Consider the following 19,781-nt stretch of genomic DNA (forward strand, 5'->3'; position numbering starts at 1 on the left):
CTGCGCTGTCCCGCTCGACGCGATGATGACCCAGAAAGGAGACCAAGAGATACTTATAGAAGGAGCAGCCAAAACACAGGAAGGACATAGCATCAGGCAGGAAGAAAACAGTCAATTACATAAGTAAGAGGGAAAAGAGCAGTTGTTGCAAAAAGTGGAGGGAGACTTATTATAAGCCCTAAAACACCTCCAGATAGCCCCCAGCTTTCACCAGAGTTGCTAATCCAGAGCCAAGCACATCTAGGTCAGAATGAGAGTTAGTGCTAGTGTATGAAATGGATTATGTGTAAAATGAGTGAACGCCGGTTAATAGGACATATAGATAATATTTTACTGCAGCCACTTATTTTAATGTAAATAATATTAAAGGGGCTATCGGTCTTCCTAGATGCTAAAAACATAAATAATCTTTTGTGCACCATACTGCCAGCAGAGGGCGGTTGACTTTTAGCGTACTATCAATGGAAAAACAAAGATGTCACCCGCGTGGAAGCGGCCCGTGCCTCTTGTAATAAATGCCTTATATATAGACAATGGAAACCATCTGAAACTTCAAACTATATCAGGAAATATCTTTGTAATTAATAATTGGGAGAAAACAATATACATTATTATATCTTAAAAATGCATGCTAATGTTGTTAGCATGCCTCAAGGAAGGCTGATGGCCCCTTTAATAACTCATACGTCAAAGTGAAGTGTTGCGTAATACATACATGGGTCAATGTACTTAGGATATACCATGCTTGATTTAATTTAACAATTATTGTAGTTGTGATGTACTTGTGTGATTTAGGCAACAAGATGAAGGGTAGAAAAGGAGGTGAAAGTCATCAGAAATGCACCGGAAACAGATTGAAGAGCTACAAAAGCTGCTACAGACAAACTCAAAAAAAGGAGACACATCCGAAAAAAGGAGAGGTATAAGAAAAAAACTGCCTATGAAACTGAATAATCCATCTCCACATACAAACTTGACAAACAGTTAAGCTACAACGGACTGCAATACAAAAGACCCTTCTCTTCCATGAGGCCTCAGGGGAGGATATCCGACAGAGGTACAGCAACTCATGGGGAGAAAGGGAAAGGCAAATCATCTCAAAGATAGTGACAGGAAAACCTCAAAAAATATAGGCTGCAACATCTCTCCCAAAGTTCATTTGGGTTTTCATAGAAAAGGTGGCTGAGGAATGTGAAGAATGCAGAACTAAGGAAAGGAAGATAAATCATAGGATGGCAGATGGTTTCATAAACAGAGTCTGAGATGTTTACATTAGGAATGATGTCAGTTGAATTATGACTGGGAAGAGGCAGACCCTCACCCAGAAGAAAGCCCAAAATCAGAAGAGGTTCCTTTTGGACACGGGGAAAAATCTACATGTGAAGTTCTTGGCAGAACATGATGGGTGGATCTCATCTTCTGCTGACTGCGCCCCCTCCCTTTTGGGTTGTTCACTCAACTCTAAGTGACTGGGGAGACCCACATGTGCAAACTGCATGAAAATTTCTGTTTTATCATACAGAAACTGCACCACCTGAAGATCATCAACACTTTCCGTCCTGATGAACGTCTTGAATTCATCACATGCAACACGTAATGCTTGAAGTGCATGTATGGAGAATGTGCAGTGTGCAAGGACCTCTCGTGCCATCTCTGGCCAATACAATGTTAAAAATGAAGTGACATCCAGTGGGCAACTGTGGATAAGGAGCACAAGAATAACCCCAGTGGCAGAACATCCAAAGTAACGATCAAAAAAAGAGTTCCAGACCACCCATGAGCAGCTGCTGGAACATCTGAACCAGATGCTGTGCAAGTTTAAGAGGCACATTTATAACATGAAGAATCAGTTTACCCACTACAGCGTACTGAAACAAGGCTTGAAAGCACACGAATGCTTGATTCTTGTTGACTTTTCAGAAAATTACTTCTGTAAGTATGGCACAGAAATACAGGCGGTCCACTTTGGAGCATCACACCAGCGGGCAACATTGTACACAGGTGTGCTTTATGTGCATACAACTCCCCGTCCGGTGTCCTTCTGCACAGTGTCCCCCTCTGGAGAGAAGGGCCCACCAGCAATCTGGCAGCACTTGTCACCAGTGCTTGTCACCAGTGCTTGATTATGTGCAGAGTACGCATCCAGGGGTCTCCATTATCCTTTACAGTGATGGCCCTTGCACTCAATACAAACAGCGAGAGAATTTTTTTCCCTGCTTTGTCTTGAGCTGTTCAGAAGAGGCTTCACTCCTGGAACATGGAACTTCTTTGAGGCAAGCCACGGCAAGGGTGGCCCAGATGGGGAGAGAGGAGCCCTAAAGAGGACGGCTGACAGTCTCGTCAGCAAGGGGGACAGATATCCCTGATGCTTCGGAGCCGTTTTTGTGTGTTGAGCAAGACGGAGACAACAATCAAGATGTTTTTTTGTGGAAGAGGAACCGTTTGACAGAACAGTGTCAGATGCTCAAGGATGTGCCACCAGTTCCATCTATGATGAAGATAAATCAGGCAGTAACCCTAGGCCATGGAGAGCTGAGCTACAGGGATGTCTGCTGCTTGTGCGTGGAAAGACAACATCTGAGCTGTAAGTGCTTTAATGCAAAGCATTTCACATTCAATCCACAGAAGGCTCCCACGACCACAGAAAATCAGTAGCGAAGTCCTGAGGCTGTTGGCAAATGGTATGTGTACAAAGGTCAACTGTAACCTGGCATCATCATGGACACAAACAACACACACGTCAAAGTCCGTTGTATGAAAAGGACTGGGGCCAACAGGTTTTGCTGGCCAGCCCACAAAGGCATCCTTTGGTACCCGTTTCAGGACATCCTGTGTACCATCCCACCAGTGAGGCAAGTCGCAGCTCCTGACATGGAAGTTGACAGAGAGGTCTGGGCCGAACTAGAGACTGTTTCTTAGAAAATGCAAGGCAAGTTTTTGTTCATTCATTTATTGAAATTCTATATGAAATAAAATTGTATGTTGTGTTTGCAAGGGAATGTTGTGTTTTATATATGCATGAGTATTTTCAAGTTAATATTAGGTTACTGGTAGTCAATGTAGTGATCTGAGGACCTGCTTAATATGCTCAGATTTTTTTTGTTGTCTTTCTTGCCTTTTGTGGAAGAAGATGGAGACCCATACTGTGCAGTGGCAGACACACATGCTGCAAGGGGAGGAGTGAATACTCACACCCCTCTCTCTCTCTCTCTCTCTCTCTCTCTCTCTCTCTCTCTCTCTCTCCCTCCCCCCACCGCACACCCCAACCCGCACACACACACAGGCACATGCTCACATATACGCACACACATTGATCATGCAAAAGCATGCACACACAACTGTTGCTGCTCTTATGTTGCTATTTAGACTAAGATATTTTTTGCCAAATATAATGATCTCTGTGGGGGGTACTGCGGGAATATGGGGTACCGGGGCAGTTGCTACAAGCCATCCGGTCCGTGTATAACCAAAGTGAGAGCTGTGTCCACATTCTCGGCACAAAGTCAAACGTTTTCGGTGGGTGTTGGATTCCGTCAAGGTTGTCCCTTGTCTCTGATTCTGTTTGTGATACTCATGGACAAGATCTCAAGGCACAGCCAAGGTGAGGAGTGTGTCCATTTCGGGAACTTCAAAATTGCATCTCTGCTCTTTGCAGATGACGGGGTTTTGTTGGCTTCATCAGAATGTGACCTCCAGCGCACACTGGGGCAGTTGGCAGCTGAGTGTGAAATGGCTGGGATGAGAGTCAGCACCTCCAAGTTTGAGGCCATGGTTCTCTACCAGAAAATGGTGGCTTGCTCCCTCCGGGTTGGAGATGAGTTGTTGCCTCAAGTGAAGGAGTTCAAGTATGTCGGGGTCTTGTTCACGGGTGAGGGTAGGTTGGAGTGGGAGATTGACAGGCGGATTAGTGCAGCATCAGCAGTAATGCGGATGTTGTACCGGACCGTTGTGGTGAAGAGGGAGCTGAGCTGGAAGGCAAAGCTCTCAATTTACCAGTCAATCTTCATTCCAGCCCTCACCTATGGTAATGAGCTCTGGGTAATGACTGAAAGGGTGAAATTGCAGATACAAGCGGCTGAAATTAGTTTCCTCCGTAGGGTGTCTGGGCTCAGCCTTAGAGATAAGGTGAGGAGCTCGGACATCCGGAGGGTGCTTGGAGTAGAGCCGCTGCTCCTTCGCGTCGAAAGGAGCCAGTTGAGGTGGTTCGGGCATCTGATTAGGATGCCTCCTGGGTGCCTTTCTTTGGAGGTTTTCCGGGCACGTCAAACTGGGAGGAGACCCCGGGGTAAGACCCAGAACTCGCTGGAGGGACTGCATGTCCAGTCTGGCCTGGGAACGCCTTGGGATCCCCCAGGAGGAGTTGGAGGGCGTTGCTGAAGATAGGGACATCTGGAGTGCCCTACTTAGCTTGCTGCCACCGTGGCCCGACCCCAGAGAAGCGGCTGATGATGAGATGGGATAATAATCTGTTTTATCTTTGTTTAATTGAAGGAAGTTCTGTGACATCCAGTTGTTCCTACACACACGCACACAAGCACCCATTCCTGTTACTTGGTGTTCATTCCTGTTACTTATTTCTCATACAAAAAAAAAAGATAAACCATTTATTTTTCAATTATGATCTGCCCATCGTGTAAACAATTTTTTCATAAATCACATGATAGATTTTTGATAAAATTGGGGCTGGGGTCTCCCTTAAAAATAAAAAAATGACTGTTTTCTTTAAATAAAAAAAAAACCGCCAGCATATGTTGTGACTTTTTAGCTTCATATATATATATATTTTTTAACATATAACCAAGTAGCCCATTTCTTTAAAATACCCACTTTATTGAGGGATTAACAAAGAACCTAGTTGGCATGATTTTGAATTGACATTTAAAACAGTTGTAAGAGTGTTGGTAACAGGACTGAGAAAAGTGCAGACTAGGAGTAGATGAATGAGGAGGATTTATTGACTGGGTAGCGGGGAGTGGAGGTGCATGGCTGGCTGGCTGAGGCAGAGGGCAGGAGGGCGGTGAAGGATGGCAGGAAAGGCTGGGCGGAGTGGCTGAACGAGGGAGAATGGCGTGGGCTGGCAGAAGGGGGCAAGAAGGCAGGTGATTAATGGTCCTGGAGCACAGGAGAGGGCGAATAGCAGTCAGTTGCAGATAAACACGAGGACACAGGTTTCAAAGCAAAAAGAAAACCAATCTTTAAGTGACCCGAGGCCGGAAGCGTCTACTACCACTTGTAGCTTGAACAACGATATGGCGATGAGTGGTTGTAGAGCTGGGTTCGTATACTGCTGGGGTTAATGAGGGAAGGCAGGTGTGTGTAAATAGCATGAGAGTCAGGGGAGGAGCACCATGCCCACTTGTGAGGGGCCGTACAAGCCATAATGTATTCTGGCCCTCTCATATACATACATTCTCCTTTCACATACATATTCATTCATTTTCACATACATACATATATTTTCTCATATGAGAATGAAAATATATGTATGTGAAAGGAGAAATTATGTGAAAGGGCCAGACTATATTATGGCTTGTACAGCCCCTCATAGACACGGCTGCAGCCATGACACATACAGTGTTGAAAAAAGATAAAGAATGAAGTTTAATTTTGAAAATTCGGCGGAATGGCCTTTAATCAAGTGGGCATTAAATTTGCATGGAGCCCTCCTCGGTGCGTTTGATTGCGAGGTGTCGCCACAGCTATAAAGATGTGAAATGGTATGCGGTGAATGTGGACGGTACACACTCAGATGTAGGGCAGCACACACACACAAGCTGCAATACGAACATAATCCGAAAGAAAATCCTCCATATCAGTTGAAGGGTATGGACTGTTGGCCTGGTTTTTTGTTTTTGTTTCCAGTTTTGAGCAATGGTCTCTCGTGTCATCCAATTTCCATCCTCCAGTTGTATGATTTTAATACTGTGAATTAGAAAAAAAAATAGGTTTTTTTTTTTTTTGGTTTACATGAGAACTGAACAACCAAAAAAGATAATGTTTAGCTACAGATTTGACCTGTTTCCCTCTCTTTGTGAATGAATCTCTCTCTCTCTCTCTCTCTCTCTCTCTCTCTCTCTCTCTCTCTCTCTCTCTCTCTCTCTCTCTCTCTCTCTCTCTCTCTCTCTCTCTCTCTCTCTCTCTCTCTCTCTCTCTCTCTCTCTCTCTCTCTCTCTCTCTCTCTCTCTCTCTCCCTCCCTCCCTCCCTCCCTCCCTCCCTCCCTCCCTCCTGCCCTCCAGGAATTGATCGCTTTGGGACTCAGTAACAGCTTTGGAGGGTTTTTTCAGTGTTACTGTGTGACGTCATCCTTATCTCGCAGTCTCATCCAGGAGAGCACAGGGGGCAAGACACAGGTAACACACACACACGCATATACACACTAGAACAAGTATCAATCAGCAAATGGCCTTGCAAGTCTTATGCTATACTTAGGACCAAGGTATTTATGTGTGTGTGTGTGTGTGTGTTTGGTCAGGTTGCTGGAGTGGTTTCTTCCATCATTGTCCTGATTACAGTTTTGAAAATAGGCCCTCTGTTTGAGGAACTTCCCAAGGTAATTCTTCGCCTAAATCTCTCGCTCTCTCTCTCCACAACCTTTCCATCTCCATATCTGCCCTGGCACGTAATTCAGTAACTAATGAGACTCTGTGTGTGTGTGTGTGTGTGTGTGTGTGTGTGTGTGTCTGTGTCCCAGGCTGTGCTAACCACCATAGTGTATGCGAATTTAAAAGGAATGTTTAAGCAGTTCCTGGATGTTCCTCTGCTGTGGAAAAGCAACAAGGTTGATCTGGTAGGACCTGATCATCATGCTTGAGTCCTTCTGCTGTGCTTACTGATTTTGGCTCCTAAAAACGCCACACCACCACCACCACAACAAAAACCCAATGGCTGTCAATGTCTCTGCTGCCCTCTAGATGGTGTGGTTGGTAACTGCAGCAGCTACCGTCCTTCTCAACCTGGACTTTGGTCTGGCTGTCTCTGTTGTCTTCTCCATACTAACTGTCATCTTCAGAACGCAGCTGTGAGTGTGCTGAACCACGCCGTCTGTTTGATATGAACATCCAAACATGTAAATGCCAGTTTGTGATGGCCTGTTCACATATGATTCTGATTCTGATATGGGGACAGAAGTCTTTCCTGCTATAACAAGAGTTTTCTGTATCTTCAAGGCCACGCTACTCCATCTTGGGCCAAGTGCCGGGCACGGAGCTGTATCTAGAGACAGACACCTATGAAGAGGTGAGAATCTTTTCCCTTGTAAATAAAATTCACTTTAATACACGTCGTTTTTTTTTCACAATCTCTCACTCACTAAATAAACACAACATCCCAAAGCATTGTAACCACCCCATCCTGGAAGTGCTAAAAGCACGTTTACCTGGTTGCAAAGTGCAGAATTTCTGAACCTTTTTAGTAAAACCCTTTACCTACATTTCCTAATAAAGTACACGTGATACTGTGTTTTAATGTGGAAAACAGGATTCAGTATATTGAATAGATCAAGTCATTCATTATAGTGTAACATAGGGCGTCCAGGTAGCGTAGCAGTCTATTCCGTTGCCTACCAACACGGGGCTCGCCAGTTCGAATCCCCGTATTACCTCCGGCCTGGTTGGCGTCCCTACAGACACAATTGGCCGTGTCTGCGGGTGGGAAGCCGCATGTGGGTATGTGTCCTGGTTGCTACACTAGTCCTCTGGTCAGCCTGTTCGGGGGGGAGGGGGAACTGGGGGGAATAGCGTGATCCTCCCACGCGCTACGTCCCCCTGGTGAAACTCCTCAGTCAGATGAAAAGAAGCGGCTGGCGACTCCACATGTATCGGCAGAGGCATGTGGTAGTCTGCAGCCCTTCCCAGATTGGCAGAGGGGGTGGAGCAGCGACCGGGACGGCTCAGAAGAGCGGGGTCCTTGGCCGAATACAACTGGGGGGAAAAGGGGGGGGGGGTTATAGTGAAACATAACTCCAAAAGGTGAAAATGTGAAATAACTTAGTTACTCAGAACTTTAGGATAAGTAAACATGGACACTGGTGAGTTAGATTACAGTTGTGTTACTGCAAAGCGCAAATAATATAGGCTGAATCTTCTGAAGATGCACACAAATACTGATTCATACATAACTGAGTGTTTCTGATTCTGAGTTGGAAGGAGGATATTGTGTTTTTTAGGTAGAATGTTTTATTTATCGGGGCAGCACGGTGGCGCAGTGGTTAGCACGGTCGCCTCCCAGCAAGAAGGGCTTGGGTTCAAGCCCTGGGGTAGTCCAACCTTGGGGGTCGTCGCGGTTCGTCCTCTGTGTGGAGTTTGCATGTTCTCCCCGTGTCTGTGTGGGTTTCCAAAGACATGTAGGTCAGGTGAATCGGCCGGACTAAATTGTCCCTAGGTATGAATGTGTGTGTGTGTGTGTGTGTGTGTGTGTGTCGGCCCTGTGTGATGGCCTGGCGGCCTGTGCAGGGTTTCTCCCGCCTGCCGCCCAATGACTGCTGGGATAGACTCCAGCATCCCCGTGACCCTGAGAGCAGGATAAGCGGTTTGTATAATGGATGGATGGTTGGTTGGATGGATGGATGGATGGAGTGAAAGCAGTTATGAAAAGCTGTGTCATCAGCAAGTCTTCCATATGAAACACAAAGAAAAGCTTTTTAGTCAAGACTGTGGGAAAGCTCAGTTTCACACGACAATATCTCAGTAAGGTGAAAGTGCACGTTAAGGCAGAGTACAGTATGAGTGAAGCCGAACCTGACGACTTTATAATGATGTGCCTCTGCAGGCCAAACAGGTTCCAGGCATAACCATCTTCCGCTCATCCACCACCGTCTACTACACCAACGCCGAACTGTACTTGGAGGCCCTGCAGGAGAAGGTGTGTCTGTGAGTTTCTGTGTCCAGCATGGATATATCTGGTGTGTGTGTGTGTGTGTCTGGCGTGTGTGTGTGTTTGCGCATGCTCGTATCTGAGTATGAGATGTAATTCCTGACAGGCTGTTTACCACAGTCTTCATTACTTTCATCTCCCTCTTTGTCTCACTTTTTTTCTTTTTCGGTTCCTTCGTGGGTCTTCGGTTCTGCAGAGCGGGATAGACATCGGGAAGCTGCTGACCGAAAAGAAGAAACGAGAGACAAAACAGAAGCGGCAACAGGAAAAGGAGAAGAAGAAAGCTAAAAAGGAGGCAAAGAAACAAGTAGGAACTCCAGCATAACACGTTCCTAGAAACAACACAGAATGTTAGCGAGTCCAGTCACCCATAACAGGATGTCTACACGACAAGCCATTTCCATAGCAACCATTTTTCCCATCTTTCGCCAGATGAAGGTGAACGGTCACCAACCGTCCACGTTTTCTGCGAAGGAGCCAGAGAAGAACGAGTTGAAGGACTTCAACAGCTCCTCAGCAGAACCGAGGGATGGGGAGCAGGGGAACGGCCGAGCTGTAACCCCGAACGAGACGTCCGAGAACGGACACGTCCGGGGCCACGATAACTGGGCGTACCAACAAGACGGAAACCGCCCCGACTCCGACTCTGATGCAGGATGCCATGGTGACGACGGCATCACCAGGACATACGGTGATGGAGGCAGCCAGACGGGAAGCGGTTGCTTGTCTGACACACACAGCATCATCCTGGACCTGTCCACGACCAGCTTTGTGGACACGGTTGCTGTCAAGACCCTGAAAAACGTACGTCATCATGTGTAGTGTGTGTGTGTGTGTGTTAGTGCCAGGATTTATGCACCTTAGTTTCTGAGGTGCATAAGGAGTCTCTGTAATCATAAAATACACTACTAGCACCTTATATACTATATAAGGTGTTAATAGTGTGTGTGTGTTTGTTTTAAACTTACAGCTTTGAAACAAACACACACGAGAACATGCTCACCTAGTAAGTACACTTGTTCTCTCAGAGATGGATTATTTATAGCTTGGTCTCATTCTGTCACTCTCTATGTTAACGTTGTTTGTCGCCATTTTTCATAAGTGGCCTTTTGCTGCGGGGAAAACAGCGGGTTTGTGTCATGGACCATATTAGATTATTTTCTGAGGGAGGCAAATAAGCATAAATAAATAGATAAAGATGAGGCAGAATGTGGAAAAACCTGCAGGAAAGATGAAAACTGCAAACTCTTAAATCTCGTATTTTAGCTGTTTTTTTTTTTTCTTCTTTGCCATCGTCTGCAGATATTCAGAGACTTCGGGGAGGTTGATATAAGCATCTATCTCGCGGGCTGCCAAGGTGAGTGACAGAGAGAGAGAGAGAGCACCAGTCATAACAGTAACCCGTCGTGTGTCTGATGCCCGGCCGAGACGCTGGAGCCGTGATGATAACCGCATCAAGGTCCCGGCCTTGCTGGCGCCATTTTGTTCCCCAGGGGACACATGCTGACCCTGTGTTAAAGGGCCATACCGGCATTTTTGCATCTTTTAGCCCACGCAGATCACGTGTACTTGACATTACCTCAGAGCTGTTTTGGAAGCATATCATGATGTTTAACAGTATTTTTTGAATATCTTTTCCTACCATCCGTCCAGACAGACAGCCGTTAGTCTCCACCGATCCCGGTATGGTGATAAAAATTATCTTGCAGACTTGAAACGTCCTTCAGTCAGGTCATCCATCAAAGACATTCTGTCACCATTATTTGTCTGAATCGCCTTTTTTTGTTTTGTTAAATATGACTTATTTGTTAGATTTTCACCTCATAAAACAACATAATATAGCATAACATAAAACACATATACATCATTTTTAAAAGAAAGCAGCAAAAAACTTCCAAAACAAACAAGATAGTTGGTGACAGTAACGTACTGTACATACTGTGTGCTTTTTATACGGGGAAAACAGGACTCAGCCAGGAAGTGCAAGATGTTGGTACGGGCTGGGGGGGGGGGTACTTAGTCAATGAGGACAGAATCCAGTTGGAGGGACCTGACATGTCCCAGGAAGGATTGCCAGATTTTATAAAACTGTCCATTAGAGCCGTGAAGGGGGTGTGTTTAATTTTGTCCAACTTCACAAAGGACAGGGCATCCTTTATCCAGCGGGCATGAGAGGGGGGATGGGCATGGGGGGGGGGGTATGAGAAGGGGAACAGGGGCTCTTCCGGTGCATCAGAATAACACGCCTCGCTAATAATGTGAGAAAAGCTGCAAGTTCCGCAAAATAGGACGGCAGCGAGTGGCCAGTGGGTAGGACACCAAACAGGGCAACTAAGGGGGAGGGGTGGGTGGAAGTAGACGTGATAGCTGAAAGGGAATCAAAAACCAACTTCCAAAACAAGGACAGCGCGGGTCAAGCCCAGAACATGTGGCTGAGATTAGCTGGTCCTGAGTGACATTTATCACAGTCTGGATTAGGTCCAGGGTCATTGTGGGCTGGTTTGCTTTTGGACCAGAGCACTCTGAACCACCTGACACTGTGAAACTAAGTTGCCTTATTTCTGATGAAAGCTGCGTTATCTTGTTTGTCAGAGTTGTGTTGTTGTGAGATGATATGGCTGAAAACACAAACTGATTTGAGAAGTTGTGCCTTGCTAACTTTCCGTCCCAACACACATGAACCCCCCCCCCCCCCCGCTTAACACAGTCCACCATGAAAACGGCCCCTGGAGAAAAAATTGTTAAAAAAACTTTTTTTTTGAATGAGTAACTCGATATTAATAATGTTACATTATTTTGGAGGTGACTGTTGGTATGTTCAGATATGTACACCCGATAAATGTTGGTTAATGGTTATTAGTAATGTGGACTTACAGTAACGTAGCGTTTAAGACCAGGAATTGACAACATTTAAGTTGTGTCACCATATCACCACAACACATCTAATCTCAGGCGGCACAGTGGTGCAGTGGTTGGCGTGGGCGCCTCACAGCAAGAAGGTCCTGGGTTCAAGCCCTGGGGTAGTCCAACCTTGGTGGGTCGTCCCGGGTCGTCCTCTGTGTGGAGTTTGCATGTTCTCCCCGTGTCTGTGTGGGTTTCCTCCGGGTGCTCCGGTTTCCTCCCACAGTCCAAAGACATGTAGGTGAGGTGAATCACCCGTACTAAATTGTCCCTAGGTATGAATGTGTGTGTGTGTGTGTGTGTGTGTCGGCCCTGTGTGACGGCCTGGCGGCCTGTGCAGGGTTTCTCCTGCCTGCCGCCCAATGACTGCTGGGATAGGCTCCAGCATCCCTGCGACCCTGAGAGCAGGATAAGCGGTTCAGATAATGGACGGATGGATGGATGGACATGTAGTCTCAGATCATGATGTTGATGTATGGATGTACTGTCCAGCTCTACGTCAGTGACTTCTGCGTGGCGACAGAAATGTTAGCCGGAGAAGCAGAGGATACTGTGCTGTGTTGATCATCTGAACATTTAAAGCAATGGAAATATGGAAATTGAGTAATTATTGGGAGCAATGTCAGCATGTGTGATTTGTAGGAAATGAGCTTAAACATGAAACGGTATGGCGTTTTGAAGAACCCCAACAAATCGGTGTTTATTCCTGAGGTGTTGTGTTCTGTCTCTGCTCGTTCACAAGCCTCCCTCTATTCGTATGCATGTGTGTGTGTGTGTGTGTGTGTTCTCCGTCTGCAGCCTGTGTGGTGGAGCAGCTAGAACGGGCCAGTTTCTTCTCGCAGACCATCCCTAAGAGCCAGCTGTTTGCCACCGTTCATGACGCCGTGCTCCATGTTCTCAGGAAACAGGAGCTGACGGACGCCAGCCCGGACGCCAGCCTGTACGACAGTGTCCTGGTGAGCCAAACACAACAAGCTAACTGCTCCACGCATCCCTGACAGGAGAGCTCATCCATCACATTCACACCTTTTTCCTCTTTCCCGATCTCAACATTTTATTTTAGGACCTTTCCTGCATCACCAAGATGTGACCAACAGGGGTCACACCGTCCGTCCTCTCCCGCCATCTTATTCCACCTCCTCCTCCTCCTCCTGCTGGCAGTTCTCTGGTGCTCTTATTGGTTGTCGCTGTCTCCTCCCCCCCCCCCTCACTGGGAGAGAATGCACCGTCGTGACATGGCGGTTGGTTGCCATGGCAATATACGGAGTCGTTGCTTTGGCAACAGGCTTTTTATGATATCTTATAATGAGATAGGCAGTAATGCGTCACTGCAGCTTCTCTCCCTCTGTAGTGTGCATGACGGGGAAGGGGGTGGAGTGGGAGAATGCAGCAGTGGACTAATAGGAATTTGTATTTATAGTCTGTGGGAGAGCGTGGTGAGGGAATGAAAGGTCGACTGTAAAGAGAAACTGGAACTCTTGTGTTGTCAACAGACAGTCCAAATGTGTGCACGTCTGCATGTTTGACTGTCCACTAATCTGCTGCATATTCCCATCTCTTTTTAGCCGGTGCCCCCCCCCCCCCCATCTTGTCGCGTTCGGTTAGGAAAGGCGGAACCTGTTCTGGAATAATCCAGCCAGTACTTCCTACCCCGTGACAAGGGAAGAGTTTCCCCCGTCTTATCGTCTCATTTCCTCTTATCTCGTTGGCTCAGGTCCAGCCTGCGTGGCCAGAAAGCCGGCGGTAAATGTTGTGTGTTGAGGGCTAGTGTTTGGAAACAGCTGCTGATATTAAAAGCACTTGACTTGAACATTAGTCTCTTCACACGTGGCCGTGACTCCTCGGTCTATTTCAGGGGCACGGTACCGAAGGAAAATCCTCCGCGGTCAACTTCTCGGACAGGTGTCGCACGGTGTGAACACTTGGTATTCTAGCGTCTAAAAGGAGGGAATCAAACCTGCTGCTGCAGCAGCACGGCGGGCTCTTCAGCAGTCCTGAGGGAAAGCTCCAGTAGACTAGACACTCTGAATTGAACAGTTTTTGAAATGTAAACGTTAAATGTGGTAGTAGAAAATCAGTGGAGCGCACCGCAACTGTCGGTCAACGTGCTGCGTGCTCACTGACAAAACGGACAACAGCAAAATAAAACTCGTCTGCTGCAGGTTTATAAAGCTTGATTACACTCCATATTGAATTCTACTTTATCTTAGTTGTCAAGATGTGATGTCAATGGCATCCGAGTGGCCTGACGGTCTATTCCGTTGCTTACCAACACAGGGATCGCCGGTTCGAATCCCCGTGTTACCTCCGACTTGGTTGGGCGTCCCTACAGACACAATTGGCCGTGTCTGCGGGTGGGACGCCTGATGTGGGTATGTGTCCTGGTCGCTGCATTAGCGCCCCATCTGGTCGGTCGGGGCGCCTGTTCGGGGGGGGACTTGGGGGAATAGCGTGATCCTCCCACGTGCTACGTCCCCCTGGTGAAACTCCTCACTGTCAGGTGAAAAGAAGCGGCTGGTGACTCCACATGTATGGGAGGAGGCATGTGGTAGTCTGCAGCCCTCCCCGGATCAGCGGAGGGGGTGGAGCAGCGACCGGGACGGCTCGGAAGAGTGGGGTGATTGGACCAGTGCAATTGGGGAGAAAAAGTGGGAGGAAAAAGAAGCGATTTGTCTACAACAGTGTTAATATCTTTACTCTGTCAAACAGAAGTTTGACGGGGTGCAAATAAAGAGCCAGTGACAACACAACGTTTCCATCTTGTCATTTATTGCTTCTTTCTTGACACGGCATCAATCTCTCTCCCTTCCCACAACTCCTTCCCCTTCACTCGTTCACCCATCATCGTCGATCTCTCGCTCTCTCTTAAGGTGGAAATACTGATCAGCAGGCCCTCCCTCGAAACTATAACCACTGATTCACAAACCCCGACGACACACTCGATACTTAAGATTATTAATAACACGTACTGGAAGTGGCGATGCGTTTTCTTTTAGACTTTTTTACAAATGGAAGTTAAGTTTTGTACAGATGAAACAGTTACAGTCAGTAAAAAAACAATGGCTGGAGGTCAGAACGCAGGGACGGGTTGTAGGGGCGGGTGGTTCGGACAGTTTTATATACGCGGCACCACATGGGAGGTTGGGCTGAGAAGGGCGCGGCTGATGAAAGCCAGACACGGAGGTGCGGCGAGAAAGCAGGAACACTGTAGCTACACGGGTCACCACGTCACGCTCACGGGACAAGACAGGACAGGACGGCACTAAGGCGGGGAGCAAAGGGGGAGGAGAGGAGCGAGAGAGAGAAGGGAGGAGCAGAGAGGTAGAGAACCAGAAAGCAGAGCAGAGGGAAAACCAGCCTGTGTTGAATTTGTGTGTGTGTGTGGTGGTACTTCCATCTTTGCGAGGAGCCAGTTTGAGTTTTTAAACACCAGAGTGAGAAACTTGCAGAGCGAGGACATTTTGGCGGGTCCTCACTTCTTTAAGGGTCTGTTTCAGGGTCAGGGTTTGGGTTTAGGGTTAGAATGAGGGTTCAGGTCCTGATCACTTCTGTGCAGGTTAATTTGTGTTGGTGCCAGACACAGTGGAGTAAGTTTCACTTGAACATTGGGGGGGACACATTTAGCGGGGGGTCAGGGGGTCCTCCTCCTGGAAATTTTGAGCATCACACATTTAATTTCCTGCATTCTGGTGAATGTGTATGCACCAATTTGCTCTTTTTCTACATCAATTTATTGTGGAAATGTCTTATTTATGTTAAAGGAAAAACAACTTTCAGATAGGCTAGCCTATCGGATATCTTCTGTTACTTTCCTCTTGCTCATGTTGACTCTGAATGAAAGTAGTTGGTGCGTTTGAACTAATACAATACCCTTGGCACAAATTGGTTTGTAGATGTACCTATTATGTTATCTCATGTGCCCGAAATTAGCAGCTCAAGTTCATTTAAGCTAACATAAACGTCTAGGGGCTACTGTTAGCAAGCACTAGCTAGCTAGCTAGCTAGCTCGTGAGGGGGTCTGAACTGATAACCCCAAACACAAGTTATAAACTAGATAAGGCTATAATTCATCCAGAAATACGTAAGAAAATCTAACTCAGAAGCCCCAAAGGTGAGAAAGGGTGGTGTACTGGGCTAGACAAGCAAGCTGGCTAGCTACGTAACTTACACTTGCTTACACCAACATTCATGCTCCGGTCTCCTGGTTGTCAGAGGCAACTGCAAGACAGCAAGGAGGTCGGCAAGCCCAGTGGCAAGGTTAAAATGGTATGGTCCAAGCATAGGGGTGTAGGAAATCGTTGGAAAACAAGTATGAATCATATTTTAAGTTGATCGACTGTCTGTGTTGTTATTTTACCTTTTTTGGCGAGGGAGTTAACATTATCCTTCATGATATATTTTTTGGGGGGGACAAATTCACCTCTTCTAAATATTGAGGGGGACACGTCCCCCCTGACCCCCCCCATAAGTTACGCCTGTAGTGCCAGACGTCACTGAAACACTTGGGGCATCATTTTGAATTTCACAGAGCGGGGCGGCATGGCTCAGGAGGGTAGAGCGGATCGTCCAGTCATCGGAAGGTTCCTGGTTCAATCCCCAGCTCCTTCAGAGCGCGTGTTGAAGTGTCCTTGAGCAAGACACCGAACCTCTACCTGCTCCTGATGAGCAGGTTGCCACTTTTTTTTTTTCTTTTGAGATACTTTATTGACCCCCCCATGGGGAAATTGTGCTCTGCATGTAACCCATCCTAGCTGTGTAGCCAGGAGCAGTGGGCAGCCGCCGTGCAGCGCCCGGGGACCAACTCCAGCTGGATCTCGCCATGCCTCGGTCGGGAGCACAGACAGGAGTATTAACCCTAGCATGCATGTCTTTTTGATGGTGGGAGGAAACTGGAGCACCCGGAGAAAACCCACTGCAGACACGGGGAGAACCTGGGATGACCTCAAAGGTTGGACAACCCCGGGGTTCGAACCCAGGACCTTCTTGCTGTGAGGCGACAGCGCTAACCACTGCACCACCGTGCCGTCAGTGAACGAATGTGAGGCGTACGTTGTAAAGAGCTCCGAGTGGTCGGTAGACTAGAAACGCGGTATAACTGCGGTCTATTCATGGTTCAGGGCGAGGCAATGAATGTAGTCAATGATGGGTCGTCACAAAGATGAGGGTACCAGAATGTGTGTGTGTGTGTGTGTTTGTTTTTCAGTTCTCCTCCCATCTTTGGTCCATTCTTCCAGGGCCTTGTCATCAGTCTGAGAGTGTGAGAGTGGCTGATCAAAGGTGACCTTGCAATACTTCTCTAACCGAGTGAGTGCATTCTTAATACTGTGTGTGTGTGTGTGTGTGTGTGTGTGTGTGTGTGTGTGTGTGTGTGTGAGAGAGATGAAGATGAGGGCAGCCTTGTGCTCTGTGTTCTGCGTGGCTCAGCTGATCAGATGACGCTCTCAAAGAGCAGTGTACTCTTGGCTCCTGTAGGGGGCAGAAGTTTGGCCTCGGACTCCGGAGCCAGGTACTCCAAGTGGTGTCTGCCCCACACTGGGTTGGTGAGGTGCTGCCAACGCTACACACACACACACACACACACACACACACAGGGAGACAGAAACAATGAGCCGTCTCACCCGACCCCGGAGAGCAGACCTCGCTAATGAGTGACGACCAAAGCCAGAAGGGACATGCCGGTAACAGAGACAGATTATTCTTACAAAGAGGAGGGGCGAGGTTTCCAAGGCGACACATTCCTTATGACTTATTAGCAGACGCAAACACACACACACACACACACACAGACTGACCTCCCGGAGAGATCCTTTGCAGCGCAGTAGTTTGTAGACAACGGTGACGGGGATGCAGAGCATGGAGGAGAGGGCCAGCCCCCAGCCCAGCGCCTCGCCCCACCAGGGGTAGGTGTACATTGTGTTATAGGTCAGAGGTTTGTAGTTCACCACGTGGAACAGGAACACCCCCTGCAACGTGCAACACGGACAACAAATGTCAGCGCTTCGGCGCCGTCGCTTACAAACGGGCGTCGCGGTGCACACGTCCATCAGAGGAGACCTACCACGCAGACCAGAGGTGTGATGTAAGACCAGCACCACTTCATGTAGGGCAGCGGCCGGTAGCCGATCATGCGCGCCACGTCGTCCATGAAGCGATCTGCGCCTGCGGGAGAGAGCACGAGAGCAGCGTGATGTCGCGTGGCGTCGTACGGACGTCACGGTGTGACTTATGAGCAACTGGGAAATACACGGCGAGCCGCCGGCCCGAGCCTCACCGTAGACCCACGCCACCACCACACACTCCCAGAAGGCCTGCCACAGCAAGGTGATGCCACTTGCAGAGTAGTAGTCAAAGAGCTGGAAGACGTACATCCCTCCCTGGAGAGGGGGGGGGGGGAGAGAGAGAGAAAAAAAAAGGCCTCCACCATCACAGTCTATTTAATACTTTATGACTGACCTACTTCCTGCTTCAACTCCTCGTTTTAATGGTTCCTCCCTCCCCGGTCGTGCTTTTCCCCGCCTCCTACCTATCAAATTACAAAGTCGCTGACCTATTTTATTTATGTTTGCATAGAAAACGAGAACTGTGAAACAAATGTTAAACCGCATCCTGGGCTCGTCTGGACGAGTACCCGTAACGGTCTTTGCCCTGGATATATGTTTATGTTTGGCTCGGGGGGGGGGGGGGGGTCCCGTTGTTTGGACTCTGGCAGCATTTCATCCCCTATGCAACCCTCCTACGGTGCTACGCGAGGATTCGGCGGTACTCTGGGAGAAGCGCGGCATACCTCCGTCACCATGGACATGTCGATGAGGAAGCAGGTGACACAGCAGATGGCCACCACCACCTCCCGCCGCAGGGAGCTCAGGACGGACTGAGGGGGCAGCATGTCGATGATGCCCGTTATCAAACCCTCCACACCTACGAACTGGGAGAGAGAGAGACAGAGACAAGGGAAACTTGAGTTCATGGTAGAGAGACAAAGTGATATACATAGAGACGGAGAGACAAAGTGATAAGAGTGATAAATTGAGAGAGAGGGTGACAGACACAGCGATAGAAAGCGATCGAGAGACGCGTGATGAAGAGGAGGAGTGCTAAGATAAAGTTGAGGAGTGGATGATCCCTTTTCAGCTACAGTATTCTATCAGCTGCTAGACATGACAGAACACCCACTGTGGTCACTGGAGGAGGGGGGTGAGAAATGGATTGTGAAGAAACTGAGGGAGTAGATAAGAAAGAGAGAGAGAGAGAGAGAGTGGATGAATGAACGAAGTAGAGTGGACAGATGCGCTCTGTGTGAATCAGACAGAGGCTCATTGACAAATCTCTGCACTGTTAAACAATGGATGTGGGCACTGGCTCAGACACACACACACACACTGTCCGGATTGTGTGTGTGTGTGTGCGTTGAGCTCCAGGAAGTCATCAGTTATTTATACCTGAGAAATGTTTATATGCATGCTTGTGTGCAAAAAACCCCCAAAAAAACAACAAATGAACGCAAATAAAACAAGAATATTTGCTCCGGTACTGAAATGCTCTCACGTGTAGCTGTTTCCACAGCTTTGAACAGGGAGACGTCGACACAGCAGTTCAAGGGGGCAGAGGTTTGTGCGTCTCTGTATGTGTGTGAAAAATATTAGTGACCGTTTGACACTTTGTGTCAAAACGTGATTTATGGCTTTGACTTTTGACCCCAACCCCGACACCCCCACCCCACCCGGACATGCCCAGGAATATATTTGAACACTATGTGGTGTCAGATAGCCTTGTTGGCTACCAGCCTTGTTGGCTACCAACCTACGGCGGCCAGTCAGATGACCAGCATGAGTGTGTGTCCTCACTCTGGATGTTAACGACTGGAAGCTAACGAGACTCCCAGCTCTCACCGGTCTCAACAGCAGTCGGCTTGTCTCTTTTCTCCCCTGAGAAAGTCACGGTGTATTTGTTTGAGAAGTAACCAGTGTGTTTAAAAAGCATTTACTGGGTTACAAGCGGTTTTAACTTT

At 47.8% G+C, this 19,781-nt stretch overlaps 2 protein-coding genes across 2 annotated transcripts in view; one reads left to right on the forward strand and one right to left on the reverse strand.

Moving 5' to 3' along the window:
- si:ch211-117c9.2 (solute carrier family 26 member 6) overlaps positions 1-12,687 on the forward strand; it is a gene marked incomplete at its 3' end in the record, with an annotated part of 34,674 nt that extends 21,987 nt beyond the window's left edge. Inside the window, 10 exon segments of the mRNA XM_056274994.1 lie at positions 6,238-6,351; positions 6,474-6,551; positions 6,693-6,788; positions 6,913-7,019; positions 7,168-7,237; positions 8,768-8,860; positions 9,069-9,200; positions 9,347-9,676; positions 10,175-10,229; positions 12,572-12,687. Coding sequence (XP_056130969.1) covers positions 6,238-6,351; positions 6,474-6,551; positions 6,693-6,788; positions 6,913-7,019; positions 7,168-7,237; positions 8,768-8,860; positions 9,069-9,200; positions 9,347-9,676; positions 10,175-10,229; positions 12,572-12,687 — 1,191 coding nt within the window.
- A 962-nt stretch (positions 12,688-13,649) lies between these two features.
- The window catches only part of si:ch211-117c9.5 (sodium- and chloride-dependent creatine transporter 1), a 41,168-nt gene continuing 35,036 nt past the window's right edge, over positions 13,650-19,781 (reverse strand). Inside the window, exons 10-14 of the mRNA XM_056274756.1 lie at positions 18,558-18,698; positions 18,045-18,147; positions 17,832-17,932; positions 17,566-17,736; positions 13,650-17,330 (exon numbers count right to left, since the gene is read on the reverse strand). Of these exons, the coding sequence (XP_056130731.1) occupies positions 17,202-17,330; positions 17,566-17,736; positions 17,832-17,932; positions 18,045-18,147; positions 18,558-18,698 (645 nt within the window). The 3' untranslated portion in view covers positions 13,650-17,201. The remainder of the gene's footprint in view (positions 17,331-17,565; positions 17,737-17,831; positions 17,933-18,044; positions 18,148-18,557; positions 18,699-19,781) is intronic.

This window comes from Lampris incognitus, chromosome 2, assembly GCF_029633865.1.
Source record: "Lampris incognitus isolate fLamInc1 chromosome 2, fLamInc1.hap2, whole genome shotgun sequence".
NCBI lineage: Eukaryota > Metazoa > Chordata > Actinopteri > Lampriformes > Lampridae > Lampris > Lampris incognitus.